This window comes from Cetorhinus maximus, chromosome 3 (genome assembly GCF_964194155.1).
Source record: "Cetorhinus maximus chromosome 3, sCetMax3.hap1.1, whole genome shotgun sequence".
Taxonomy (NCBI): domain Eukaryota; kingdom Metazoa; phylum Chordata; class Chondrichthyes; order Lamniformes; family Cetorhinidae; genus Cetorhinus; species Cetorhinus maximus.
This window is the reverse complement of record NC_135881.1, coordinates 93,616,956-93,631,481: the sequence shown is the minus strand read 5'-3', so window position 1 is coordinate 93,631,481 and position 14,526 is coordinate 93,616,956. Positions and strand designations below refer to the sequence as shown.

Below are 14,526 nucleotides of genomic sequence, written 5' to 3'. Positions count from 1 at the left end.
ATACGGTATACTTTGAAAGAATTAACCAAATACGGTTCTTCCACCCTCCTATGTGTAATTTGAGGCTGTTCAGACAAGAAAGTCAAATACAATCTTTTGACAATACAGCTAAAACCTTCTTCATACATTCAGATGTTCAAAAATCTTACCTCCTACTTCTGTAAAAGGTGCAGCGTTTCAAGGGGAGTCTTATTACATGCTCCCTTAGACCAACAAACAGAACACTATGACTGTGTAGGATCTGGAGGTTCCTTATAGGCTCTCGCTGATCAATTGGAAAAAGTTCAATTTCCTCCAACAAACAGCCACTCCCACTTTGATTCACAGGGGCAAGAACTTTCTTAATAGTTCCATAGTCTGGAAGGGAGAAATAAAATAGAAGATGCTGAGCAGAAGGAAATAATAGCTGGTCAGAACAAAGAAAATACCTAACTTGCTTATTTTTTTAGTTCTTAAACCCAATGGCCTGAGAAGTATTGCAGTGTTTTTACTGGCAAAATTAAACAATCTGTCATCAACTAACAGAGACTGACATACTCATCAGACAAGATTTTTAAAATAAACTCATGACAGTGACTGAATAAACCCAACACAAGCATAATGGATGAGGTGGTGCATTAAAGCTGTATTGTTCCCATAGCTCAGACAATATGCATTATGAAATCGAAGGTCAGAGTAAAAAACCATTTTTTCTTTTGCACAGCTCAACAAATTGCAAACTGTGCCCCTGAACATCACACAAGTCAGGAATGTAAGGATTAAACATTTCAAATTAGGCTGTATTAGCTAGAAGACTCATGTAAAGATTAGTAAGTTCATATTGTGATGTATACAGGGTCAATACTGAGTTCTCCCACACCTCTATGTTCTTGAAGTTGTATTGCTCCATAATGATATTCATTAAAATCAATACAGCTCCGAAGAGTAAGCTCCAGCAAAAAGCAAATCCATTTACTTTTCAAGATATTAAAATAAAAAAAAGTTTACTAGACTGAATTTAAATCAATCTTGCTCCTTGAAGGCTGTAATTAAACTGTGGTCTGGGTTTGATTTGGCACTATGGGAAAGGTATTGAGGTTTTAATGTGGTTACAGTTGAAATTCAATCAGGCACTCTGGTATAAGGAAATACAAATGCAAGGGATGACCTGAAGAATTGAGGCTTTGTTCCTTAGAACAATTCAGATTAGAGGGCAATATGACAGAAGTGTTTAAAATTATTAAAGGGTATGACAGGACAGATAAAAGCAGATTGTTTCCAGTATTTGAGAGATCAAGAACAGGGGACAATAAATACAAGTTCAAATGTAAGAGATTTAGAACAGAGAGGAAGAATTTCTTAACAGACAGTTGTGAGGTTGTGGATTTCACTTACAAGGGTTACTGGTTGAAATAGAAATATGCCAATGTTCAAGATTAGATTGAATAAGTGGATAAGGGAAAGGCAGATAATGGTTTGTAGAGTTGGTAAATGTGATTAGAACTATTTGCTTAAGTGCAGGGTAAACACTAACATGGACTGGTTGGTTGAAATAGGATGTTTCCTTGTGGTATTTTTTATTAGTTTCCTCTTGCTGGCAGGGTAGCAGTGAGATATGATTTCTTCCTGTTTCTTTGACCCCACCATAACTTTGTTCCATTTTGTTGGGTCAGTGCTGATCAGACATGCAGAGCTCCGAGAAGGACATCCATCACTAAGAGAGAGCTGCTTGATGAATCCCTAAAAATACTGGTGATTGTACAAGACTGTCAGTACAGCACCTGGGGAGGCAGAAGGAACTTTAGAATGGGTGGAAGGGTCCTGAAGATAAAGACTGGAAATCTTTGTTTAAGCTACTGCAGAGTAAAAGGCTACAGGAGAGTTAGAGGTCTAGGAAGGAAGGGGTGGAAAGAGAATGTAAGAGCACTGGATGATGTTGGAAAGGGATTTGTATCCAAAGGCTGTGTCCCTCCTCCTTCTCCTGGCAATACCTGGACTTGAGAGAGAGAGAGAAAGAGAGCAGCAGCAGTAACCAGGAAAATCCAGAAGCCTGCCCTGGCCTTGCAGGCCCTTACTAGCATTTAAAAGTGGTAGGGAAGGGGTGGGAATCCTGGTGGGCTCAAGGAGAGGGAAATAGAGGTCAGACCATTAGCCTTCATTAGCTAATTTCCTATAATTTTCCATTGTTTTTGGGCAGGATAGTGGAGAAAAATCTAGCCCTATATCTCAGTAGAACAAGAATTAGCATTCTTTACCACTTCAATTACAATATTAGTGTAGAATATATATTTTTACAGCATGCCTTTATGCTGGTATCTGTGGAATTGATTTTCATGTCTCTGAACAAAGTAGTTAACATTTTATAACTTGATCGATGCAGGGTAATTAGAGCAATGGCAGAAGTGAGGTATGATAAATACCTCCACGAGAAGCTGAACATATTTCACTTATGATTTTGTTACTTATAAGATATACCATCAGCTTCACTTGTGGAGATAACATACAGACAGAACAGTATAAGTGAGCTGTCATATCACCACTTATGGGCAGTAAACACCCAAACATCTGATTTGCAGGTAAGGATGTCTGCTGACAGCACAGATAAATAAAGCTGCCCCACAATCAGCATTCAGACACTTCAAAGAATCAAGAGAATTGCAATGCTTGGATTATTTTAAGTATAAATGGCTGGAAGTAAAGATTTGACCTCTTTATCTATAGGTTGAAGTCTTATGTTTACTGAAACTCCTTAAAGTGATTCTCCTAACACTATAAGCAAGCAAAACAGAAATGTGTTAGATTACATACTTACAATGAAGATAGATTGAGTTTTCATAAAACATTGCCTCTGATGACTGATTTGTTTAATCTGAGGCAGCCTAATTATGAACCATAATTTTCTTTGCACATTCACACAAACTCATGGAATGTTACAACCTTTAAATTAATTCACTGAGCAAAACAACTGTTCCACTGCCTACAGTGCCATCCTTTACCTGATGAGTACAGGCGTAGAAGGAAAAAATGGATAATATATATGTCATGGACAGCAAAATGGCATGATAAATGTTTATCTCAACAACTCAAACTGATCAGATAATTCACAGGTGACATAAGCCAGGAGTGGGTTATGACCAGCTTCACAAATAGAAATATCAATCATATTGTGTTACTGGTTGTGACATTTTAGTTACTATTGATCTCCCGTAGCATTGCACAGAGACAGTTAAGATTAAGTGGACTCTGCAGGTCAAGCTGGGTTAGAAGACATGGGAAGAGGGAAGAGCACAGTAAATGGATACAGAAGAGTTAGATGCCAGGGAAGGAGGGTGTGGGAAGAGGATGTAAGAGTGCTGGATGATGTTGGAGAGGAGCTGGGGCCCAGATAATATGGTTGCACTAGTACAGATAGTGAGACCAGTGAAATACAGGCAGAGAGAATCTCGAAGGAAGGCAGAGGAGGAGGAGGAGGCGGAGGGGGCTAGGGAGGTGTGTAAGATAAGAGATGGTGAGGAAGGAAGGAGGCAGGGGGATGGAGGCCAAGGGAAGGATCCAGAGGGGTTGAGGATGATGTACAGAAAACAAAGTGGGGAGGGGAATGCTGCGGAGGTCTAGGAGAAAAAAACGAGGAGAAAGAGAGAGAGAGAGAGAGAGAGAGTGTGCAGAAGCCATCATAAAACCTCAGGGACCTAGAGGGAGGCACCCAGGTTCTCTGATATGGCATTGGCAGTCATGGTGAGGGGGGAAGAGAGGAACAGGGGTCTCCTCTGCCCACTGGGGAAGCAACTAATGTGGTGCATGTGGAAGGAGATTATCCGAGAATGGCCCCAGCACCACAGGGAATCTAATGACTTGACACAAGTGGTCAAGCTGAGATCCCATCTCACATACACATTTCTCAATAACTGCATCACTGTCAGCACCACCACAACCTCAACACGCTTCACCCATCACCTAGCAATACAACAGCATTCACACACCCCAAACTGTTCCTCCACAAGCACTAATCATGTCTCAGACATATTTCTCAGCTCTTATGAGAGATCACACAAACATAAATACACCTGTCAATAAGCTCATTCACTATTACCACGCTCTCTATTCCGGAAACGAATAGCACATAACAGCCGGCAGGAAGATCTGACCTAGGGAGGTCAGCCACACCTTCATGATACAATTCCCCTTGAGCAGGCAGTATTGGCTGTCATCAGGAGGGGTGTGGCCATGGCCAGAAGTACAACAGACAGCATATCATCTAGAGGTATGTGAGCACTCCAGCTTCCTTATAAATCCACAACTATTCCTGATCCCTAATCCCACAAACCCATCCCCACTCCCAAGCTCCATATAGTCTCATCACACACATCCTCCTATAGTGGCCACACACACTAACCATTCCAGCATTACCATTGCAGGCTCCTGGTAGCAAGATCCACCTTGATCGCTAGAGCAGGTTCATGTTAAGAAACAGCCAGCTCGCTCCTCAAAGGTAAAGAAGGCAGAGGAGAGTGAGGAAGACTGCACTGCATCAGTGACTAGCACTGTTGTAAATAACAGCTCAGAGTTTGGAACCAGACGGAACTTAGAAGCTAGGATAGAAGAGGGTTCCTCATCGGACACGAGCGAGCAGCAAACGTATTGGGTGAAAGAGCCACTGGAGGTGCCACCTCCTCGGGAGCAAAGTCGGATACAAGTTCTGTTGTAGAGCAGTCAGATGAGGACTTTGCAGGACCAAACTTCAGGAGACTGATGTGTACAACAAATCAAAAGCTTTGTGCAGTGGACAGTCTGTCTGAAAAATTACAGGCTGTGGCTATGGGGATGGAGGAGTTGTCTCCAGCTTGGCCCATACTTGACACACAACCTGGAACCCAACATGGAGAGATTGGCCAATTCCATCCTGTGACCTGTGGAGCCGAACATCATGCAGCATCTGATGATTGAGGTCGCAAATTCCACTGCAGTCACAGCAGCTTCCACAGAATGACAAAGTGCTGCAACGGAAGCTCAGGCAACTGCCATAGTGGCTCTGAGCTGCACAGTTGAAAGAGACTTGCATGACCAAGATTTGTCCCAACACATCACAAGGTGGGCTCAACAGATGCATGAGATAGTGACATGGGAATCATGGAGTAAAACCCTACTGACCTCTCCCTCTCCTCATGGCACCATTCCTGTTCCCTCCATTACTGCTCCACCATTGTTACTGAAGTTGTCTGTAGTCAGGCCGTCCAAACTGCTCAAGCCCATGCTTCAGGACCCCAATGTTTTGCTCAACAATATTCCTGGTGGTGGTATGAGTGCTAAGTTGCAGTGTGGGAGTTTCTCAGGGGAGTATGAGCCATGGCATCTGCGGGCATCCCATGTCACCTGGTAGCCAGCCATACACATAGTGCTGGGGGCTCAAGGATCTGTCAGGTGGATGATTGCCTTATTATAACGCACTATGGCAGCTCATTGGATAGGAGGCATTCAACTGAATGATGTAGTGCCAGTGGTCACAGACATGTTGCATATTGAGCGAACAGAATACCTTCCCATTCCAGAGCGACTCGGAATTTAAATGAAGGGTTTGCTTGCCCACATGCATGCACTCAGTGGCTCCCTGGACCATGAGGAAACACGAAAGCCTGTTAAATCTTAAAGCTCTCTGCCTATGTTTTTCTCTGGAAATAAGGAATAATATATAGTCATTCCTCAGAACATATAGAGCTGCTGAACACTCCCTAAGTCAGAAGTTCACTGGGCATTGTGATATCTTTTTATTTATTCATGAAATGTGTTGTCATTGGCCAGCATTTATTACCCATCCCTAAAAGCCCTTGAGAGGTCGCAGTGAGCTGCCTCCTTGAACTGTTAAAATCCATGTGACAAAGGTACTCACACACTGCTGTTAGTTAGAGAGTTCCAGGTTTTTGACCTGGTGATGATGAAGAAACGGAGATATATTTCCAAGTCAGGATGATGTGTGACTTGGGGGTGGTGGTTTTCCCATGCACCTGCTGTCCTTGCTCTTCTGGGCAGAAGTCATGGGTTTGGGAGGTGCTGTTGAAGAAGCCTTGGCAAGTTGATGCAGTGCACCTTGTAGATGGCACACACTGTAGCACTTGTGATGGAGGGAGTGAATGTTTAAGGTGTTGGATGGGGTGCTGACCAAGAAGGCTGCTTTGACCTGATGGTATCAAGCTTCTTGAGTGTTGTTGGAGATGCACTCAAGCAGGGAAATGGGCAGTATTCCATCGCATTCCTGGCCTGTGCCCTGCAGATAATGGGCAGGCTTTGAGGAGTCAGAAGATGAGTTACTCACCGCAGAATTCCCAGACTCTGACCTGCTCTTGTAGGCACAGTATTTATATGGCTGGTCTAGTTAAGTTTCCGAGCAATGGTGACCCCCAGGACATTAATATTGGGAAGTTCAATAATGGTAATGCCATTGAAGACAAACAGAGGTAGTTAGACTCTCACTTGTTGGAATGATCATTCCCTGGCACTTGTGTGGTGCAAATGTTACTTGTCACTTATCAGCCCAAGCCTGAATATTGTTCATTGTTTGCCGCACATGGGCACAGTCAGCGTCATTACCTGAGTTGTGAGTGGAGCTGAATGCCATGTAGTCACCAACGAGCATTCCCACTTCTGACCTATGATGGAGTGAAGGTCATTGAAGAGACAGTTGAAGATAGCTGGGCCTAGGATCTGAATCTTGAATATGCTCAAAGTCTTAGCATCCACAGCTCTCAAGTGTATGAATTCCAAAGATTCACAAACCTTTCAATGAAGACATTTTGAAGAAGAGCCAGCCCAATGCCCTGGCCAATATTTATCACTGAACCATCACTAAAAACAGATTATTAGGTCATTATCACACTGCTGTTTGTGGGAGCTTGCCATGTGCAAATTAGATGCCGTATTTCCTGCATTCCAACAGCGACTACACTGCAAAGTATTTCATTGGTCGTAAAGCACTTTGGGACATCCTGAGTCTTTCTTTACTATGGCGAACTGAATATGCTTTTAATTAGTTTAATTTAATGAAACAGAAAAATTCTATTTGGTATTGTAGTAACTATAGTCTTATTTAGTGTGAAATGTATTTTTAAGAATAATACTTATTAGACAAGATCACATGATCTGTAGTAACCAATAGGAGAGTAGTGCGGGCTACCTCAGCAGTCAGTGTGGAGATAGAGCTGGAGTTGAAAGCACATGTGTAGTTGCTGCTGATTATATTGTAAATAACCTTAAAGTTTCCACCCAAGAAGTGTCTGCAGATCAGCTCTATCATTAATAGTACAACTTGGCCTACAACAAACTGGCGATGAAGATAAAACAAGGTTGAAAAGAAGAAATCAAGTTAAAAAGAAATCAGCACTGTACCTCACCCAATGATTGTAAGTAGCAAACCCATTACAATTGGAGAAGTTATCCCCTCTCAAAATGCCACAATTTGGGAGAATTGATCCTTTTGAGCTAGCCACAGATAATTGGTCTCAATACATAGGATGCCTCACGTTCTTTTTTCAAACAAACCAGATTACGGGGGAAGAGAAGAGGCTAGCGATCCTCTTGAGTACTTGTGGGAGCAAAGGCTACAGTCTTTTTCAAAGTTTGACAGCACACAGTGCCCCAGATTCGAAGAATTTCGATTAATTGGTGACCTCGGTCACTTTCAACCAAAGCCCTCAGTCACGATGCAGAGGTTCAGGTTTAATTCACGAAATAGAGCTCCGGGTGAGATAACTGCATGCTATGTGGCAAATTTGAAGCAGCTAACGGAACATTGTGAATTCAGTATGACTCTAAACGACATGCTCAGAGATCGTTTAGTGTGTGGTGTGAAAGAGGACACTATTCAGAAAAGATTATTGTCCAAAGTGAATCTGGGATTTCAAGAAGGCACTAACGACAGTGCTGGCCATGGAAAGCACAGTAAGAGATTCAAAAGCAATACAGGGCGCGCAAATTGCGCTGTCCTCCGCATCAGGCAGGAAATCTCAACCAAAAGAGGCGCGAAAAAGTAAGACTCTGTGGAGAGGCAGGAACAATCACTGCTAGCCAAAGAATAAAGAAAAATAACTTAGCAGCAAAATGGAAGAATAATTTCAATAGAAATGGAAACAATCAGTCTTTTAGCGATTGGCTGTTTAAAAAAAATCGAATGCTACTATTGTCATAGAAATGGACATATAATGAGGCAACGCAAGGAAAGATTCAAGCAGGCTTGTAAACAAAAGATGCAGCCCAATGAAATCCACAATATAGAAGAGCCTGAAACAACAAATTCAAACATTTACTCATTGTTTAATTTGAAAGTTGGAAAGACAGAACCAATATTTGTCACAGTGAAAGTAAATGGCAAACCTGTTAGAATGGAAGTGGGCATGGGAGCTTCCACTACAGTAATTGGGGAACATAAAATGGTGAACATCAATTAAGTTTAGAAGAAACAGTTCCCAAGCTAAAAACATATATGGGTGAAGACATTCAAGTAAAAGGCATAAGCAGAATAACTGTCCATTTTGGAAGCCAATCAGCAAAGCAACACTTTCGAGTCCTTTCTTCAGAAGAGTCACAGGGACTCGAAACGCTAACTCTGTTTTTCTCTCCACAGATGCTGTTAGACCTGCTGGGTTTTTCCAGCATTTTCTGTTTTTGTTTCAGATTTCCAGCATCTGCAGTATTTTGCTTTCAGCAAAGCTACCCTTGATGGTGGCAGCAGGTGAAGGGCCAAGCCTCCTGGGCTGAAACTGATTAAAGGAGATTAAGTTATAATGTGCTGAAATTTTCAAGTTGAGAGCCAGTGGACTACCAGAGCTACTTAGAAAGTACGCCACTGTCTCTTTGGATGAACTAGGGAAAATCCAGGGCCTTTAGGCCAAGATTCATGTGGATCCAGAAGCAACCCCTCGCTTCATGAAGGCGAGACTGGTGTCATATGCTCTGCGAGAAAAAGTCAACATTGAGTTGAACAGACTAGAGAAACTGGGCGTTATACAACCTGTTCAGTTCTCAGAATGGGAAGCACGCATAGTCCCCATCCTTAAACCCGACCAAAGCATCCAAATTTGTGGAGACTAAAAATTGACGGTTAATAAAGCTGAGCTAGACAGGCACCCCATTCCAACAATCGAAGACCTGTATGCCAAGTTGGCAGGAGGGACAATGTGCACAAAGCTTGACATGAGCCATGCTTATCAACAACTAGAGTTGGATAATGCCTCCCGGGAATTTGGCACAATTAATACCCACAAAGGGTTGTACCAATATACACAATTGCCTTTCGGGGTCTCCTCCACTTGTGCCATCTTTTAGAGAACAATGGAGAGCTCACTGCAGGGACTGCCCCAGGTTGTAGTCTGTTGTAGACAATATATTGGTGACAGGATTCACTGAAGAAGAGCATTTGGAAAACTTAGAAGAAGTCTTAAAATGTTTCTTACAGCCAGAGTGCGTTTAAAAAAAGAAAAGTGCATGTTCTAAGAGAGGGAGGTAATCTATTTGGGTTACCGGACAGATTCACAGGGCCTCCACCCAGTTGATGAGAATGTGAGAGCCATAAGTGAGGCACCTGCACCAAAGAACGCCTCAGAGCTCAAAATCATTCCTAGGAATGATCAACTATTATGGGCGGTTCTTACCCCATTTGTCTATATTGCTGGCCCCCTGCATTCTCTACTCAAAAAGAACCAATGTTGGTCTTGGGAGATGCCCCAGAAAGAAGCTTTCATAAAGGTGAAACAATTGTTGCACTCGTCTAATCTATTGGTGCATTATCACCGGAAGAAAGAATTGGTGCTGACATATGACACATCTCCCTATGGAATGGGAGCAATGCTCTCTCATCGGATGGATGACGGCACAGACCGGCCAATAGGCTACATATCACGAAGATTCACCACAGCGGAAAAGGGATACTCACAGATAGAAAAAGAAGGCCTGTTCATCATTAATGGTGTCAAGAAATTTCACCAGTACATACACGGACATCATTTTACAATCATTTCAGACCACAAACCATTGCTAGGATTCTTTAGTGAGGACAAGGCTATACCACCCATAGCCTCAGCAAGAATACAACAATGGGCCTTAATTCTGGCAGCATACGGATACACTTTTGTACATAGGCGTGGCAATCAAATCGCAAACGCCAATGCCCTTAGTCGTTTGCCTTTACAAGAAAATGACCACGTTCCAGTTCCACAGGAACTTGTTATACTGTTAAATTTCTTAGATTCCTAGCCGGTATGTGCTCGACAGATCAGAGGCTGGACAAGTCGGGACCCAGTCCTATACCAGGTACGAGAACAAGTGCTACATGGTTGGTCACAGGAGCCCATATCTGATTAAATGAAACCATCCTTCAACAGAAGACATGGGGAAAGATTTTCCCCCCGTTGGGGGGGAGAAGTGCGGGAGCGCCTCCGATCGGTGCCCCCAATCGGGGGCGCGCCGCCATTTTATGTGGGCGAGCCAATTAAGGCCTGCCCAGCGTGACGTCTGTCAGGAAGCGTTGTGCGCTCCCTGTGTGGGCGGGGGGGGGAGGGGCGGATTCCCTCAGCTGGGAGTGTGCATGAAAGAGTGCACAGATCTCCATGAGGATAAGTGCTGCCTCAGGGAGATCAGCTCCTATTTAAAACTTTCATTAAACATGTTTAAAAATTTTCCCTGCCATGTCCCCTCATGTGACTCTGTGACATGAGTTGGGGCATGTCCATAAGTTTTATTGAAACCTTTATTAAAGATCTAAACACCCACCCGTGGATGAGGTTTCATGCTTTTTCCGAAGCCCGCCAGGGCTCCCGGCCTGCCCACCAACCTTAAGGTTGGACGGGCAGTTCCATTAATGATTTTAATTAGTTTTTCAATGGCCTCAATGGGCCGTTGACAGGTCGGCGGCCACACAGCTGACTCGGCTGCGCCCCCGCCGACCTGAAAATGGAAATGACGCTGGGTGACATCTGGAGTTCCACCTGACGTCATCCCGCGTCATTTTACGCGTCAGTGAGTGGGCCCCACCCCAGCTCACCGACCGGAAGATCCTGCCCATGAAATAACCAGCCAGGATGGTATCTTATTGTGGGGAGCATGAGTGATAGTTCCTCCAAAGGGAAGGGAGCCTCTTTTAATTGAACTAGACAGTGCCCATCTAGTAATTTCCCGAATGAAGGCTGTAGCACGCAGCTAACTATGGTGGCCTGGGATGGATATCAAAATAGAGAGTTTAGTAAAGCACTGTGTGCAATGTCAGCAACTGCAAAAGTTACCAGCGACAGCTCTGTTACACCCATGGTATTGGCCAGGTAGATCCTGGGTGCAGTTACACATTGACTACGTTGGACCTTTCCTGGGAACAATGTTTCTGCTCATTGTCGATTCCCATTCAAAATGGTTGGACGTATATGAGATGAGGTCACCAATGTCGGCTGCTGCAATTGAGAAGCTACGTCAGAGTTTTTCCATTGATGGACTACCAGAAGTAGTCGTTTCCGATAATGGCACGGCATTTACGAGTGCTGAGTTTCAACAGTTTATCAGCCTCAACGGTATCACTCATGTGAAAACTGCACTGTACCACCCTCCACCAAACGGACTGGCCGAAAGGGCGGCTTAAACGTTCAAGGCAGGTGTGAAAAAGCTAACTGGAGATTCCTTGGCAACCAAGCTAACACACTTTCTTTTTCATCACAGGACAACCCCTCACACAACAACAGGTGTCACACCTGCAGAGTCATTGTTGAAATGTCGTTTCAGGATGAGATTGAGCTTAATAATGCTGAATTTAGAGGGGAAGGTGGAAAGGAGTCAGGGAAGCCGGAAAAACTAGACACGACTGGTATAGTCGCGAAAGGAAATTTACCGTGGGAGAGATGGTATTCATGAAGAACTTCGGGAAAGGACCAAAGTGGTTATGGGTGAAATAAATGCGGTGACTGGACCTCTATCTTACCACGTGGAGGTGGAAGGCCAGATCATCCATAAACATGTGGACCATTTAAAGAGAGAGACAAATCATCAAGATTTGGCTCCACTAGTGACCATGACCGGGTCTGCGTTTCCTGTTGAGGATACTCAACTCAGGACTGACATGTCTGATGTTCCTGTAAGGGTTGAGGATACAGAACTGTAAGTGCCCACCGAAGCACCTGATGTTCAGGCAACTCCAGAAAAGGAGGTTCCTGACAAAGAATCTGAAGTTGTGGAGCTGCGACATTCCAAACATACCAGGAAACCACCTGAAAGACTAAACTTGTAAATTCCTTATCCAGTGTAAATATTATGTTGTCTTGAAAAATATGTACTTGTAAATATATGTAGGGCCAAGTTAAAGGGGAGGAATGTAGTAATTATGGTTTTACTTAGTGCAAAATGTACCTTCAGGACTAATACTTATTAGGCAAGATCACACGATCTGTAGTAACCAACAGGAGAGTAGCGCAGGCTACCTCAGAGTCAGTGTAGAGATAAAGTTGGAGTTGAAAGCACATGTGTTGTTGCTGTTGAGTATATTGTAAATAAACTTAAAGTGTCTGCCCAAGAAGTGTCTGCAGGTCAACTCTATCATTAATAGTACAAGTCGGCCACCCTACAACACATTGATTGGTTTTATTTGTAGCTATTGCGTATATACATACATAATTCAAGTGATGCAAACCTGGAGTGCCTGCTCTAAAATCAATCTGCTATTAATTTGTTTTATTCAAAAACTGATAGAATTTTAGCTATGGTTTAATATTTTGTTTTATCGTGGAAATATAATGCATTATACAGACTGAAAATTAATGCTAGGATTGCTGCCACAGTAAAATACATATGGTAACTGTATGGTTAAAAAGTAAAAATCACCGCCTTTATGATAATGATGAAACTAGCAAGGCAGGGGATCATTTTGACTTTGGGAGATAATAAAAAACGGACGCTATTGCAAAATGATTGGGAGAGATATAGAACAGCAGCTGAATTATATCTCCTGTCTTACGCTATTGGCCAAAGTCAAAATTACTCCAATCCATGTAAGCTAATGTTCTCCCCAACCCCTAATCTATGAACATACATACGAACACACAAAACAGGAGCATAAGTAGGCCATTCAGCCCCCTGAACCTGCTCCGCCATTCATTAAGATCATGGCTGATCTCTTTGTGTTTCGATTCCACATTCCCATCAACCCCCGGTAACCTTTGATTCCCTTGCCTAACAAGAATCTATCTACCTCTGCCTTAAAAATATTCAATGACCCGCCTCCACCATCTTCTGAGGCAGAGAATTCCAAAGTCGCACAAACCTCAGGGGAAAAAATTCTCCTCATCTCCACCCTAAAAAAAAATTTGCCAACTGACCAGCCCCTCCATTCAGGAGGGTTGATGGACTGTACCAGCGAACTTATCAATCAGCAATGAGTTAATGGGAGTTTTAAATGCAGCAAGACTAGTCATAAATTCACAGCGGCAAACAGCTGGGTGAGAGGCATATATTGCACTGCCTCTGTTTCTGCAGTGTCCAACTTAGAGGAAACAACAGCAAGGCCTGGAGCCACTGGACATGAAAAAACTGGAACAACAACTGGAACTGGAACTCTGACATCAGTGATGGATGGCTTTGACTGACTAAATAGAACAATGATTGTAATTGGATAACTTAGCAAACTGTGCACTTAAAAAACAAATAGTAGTGATTTTAAACAAGGGTATGTAAACGAAACACAACATACTTATTCACCAACCAGGACTGTTATATGCAATTTCACAATCTTTGTGATGTAAACAAATGGATTATTGTTAAAGTAGCGTGTAATTGCATAAATTACCAATCATATGTACAATAGTCACTTATATTTATTAAAATAATAAGACATCCCAAGATGCTTCAAATGAGGGTTATGACACAGACTTTGACAATGAGCCAGATGAGATATTAGGGCAGGTGACAAAAGCTTGGTCAAAGAGGTTGCTTTTAAAGAGTGTCTAAAAGAGGAAAGAGAACAGAGAGGGGGAAGAGGTGTAGAGGGTTAGGGTAGGACTTCTAAAGCTTAGGGCCAAGCAGTTAAGGCATGGCCGTCATTGTGCAGCCATTAAAGTCAGGAATACTGAACAGATCAAAATTAGAAGAGCACAGATATCTCAGAGGATTGTGGGCTGGAAAAGGTTACAGAGTAAGGGAGGGGTGAGACCATGGAATGATTTGAAAACAAGAATGGGCATTTTAAAATTGAGTTGTTACTTAACCAGGGGCTAATATAGATCAGCAAACACGGAGATAATGAGTGAACGGGACTTGGTACAGGAAAGGACATGGGCAGCAGAGTTTTGGATGTTGCCAGCTTTACTGAGGGTAGAATGAGAGAAGCTGGCCAGGAGTGTGTTTGAATAGTCAAGTCTAGAAGTAACAATGACATGGATACGGTTACAGAGGTAGGAAGAGGCAGTCTTAGTGATGGCACAGGTGTGAGGAGTCGAGAGTGGTGGTGGTGAGGTAGAGGTGGGTGTCATCAGCATACGTGTAAAAGCTATTGGGTTTTTGCATTGCGGTATTAGAGCTAAATGTTTTAAA

The 14,526-nt window shown here is 43.0% G+C and overlaps 1 protein-coding gene across 1 annotated transcript in view; it reads right to left on the bottom strand.

The window, feature by feature from the left end:
- Nucleotides 1-14,526, bottom strand: part of sema5a (sema domain, seven thrombospondin repeats (type 1 and type 1-like), transmembrane domain (TM) and short cytoplasmic domain, (semaphorin) 5A) — a 251,957-nt gene that overhangs the window by 101,579 nt on the left and 135,852 nt on the right. Inside the window, exon 11 of the mRNA XM_078538724.1 lies at nt 150-357. Within this exon, the coding sequence (XP_078394850.1) occupies nt 150-357 (208 nt within the window). The remainder of the gene's footprint in view (nt 1-149; nt 358-14,526) is intronic.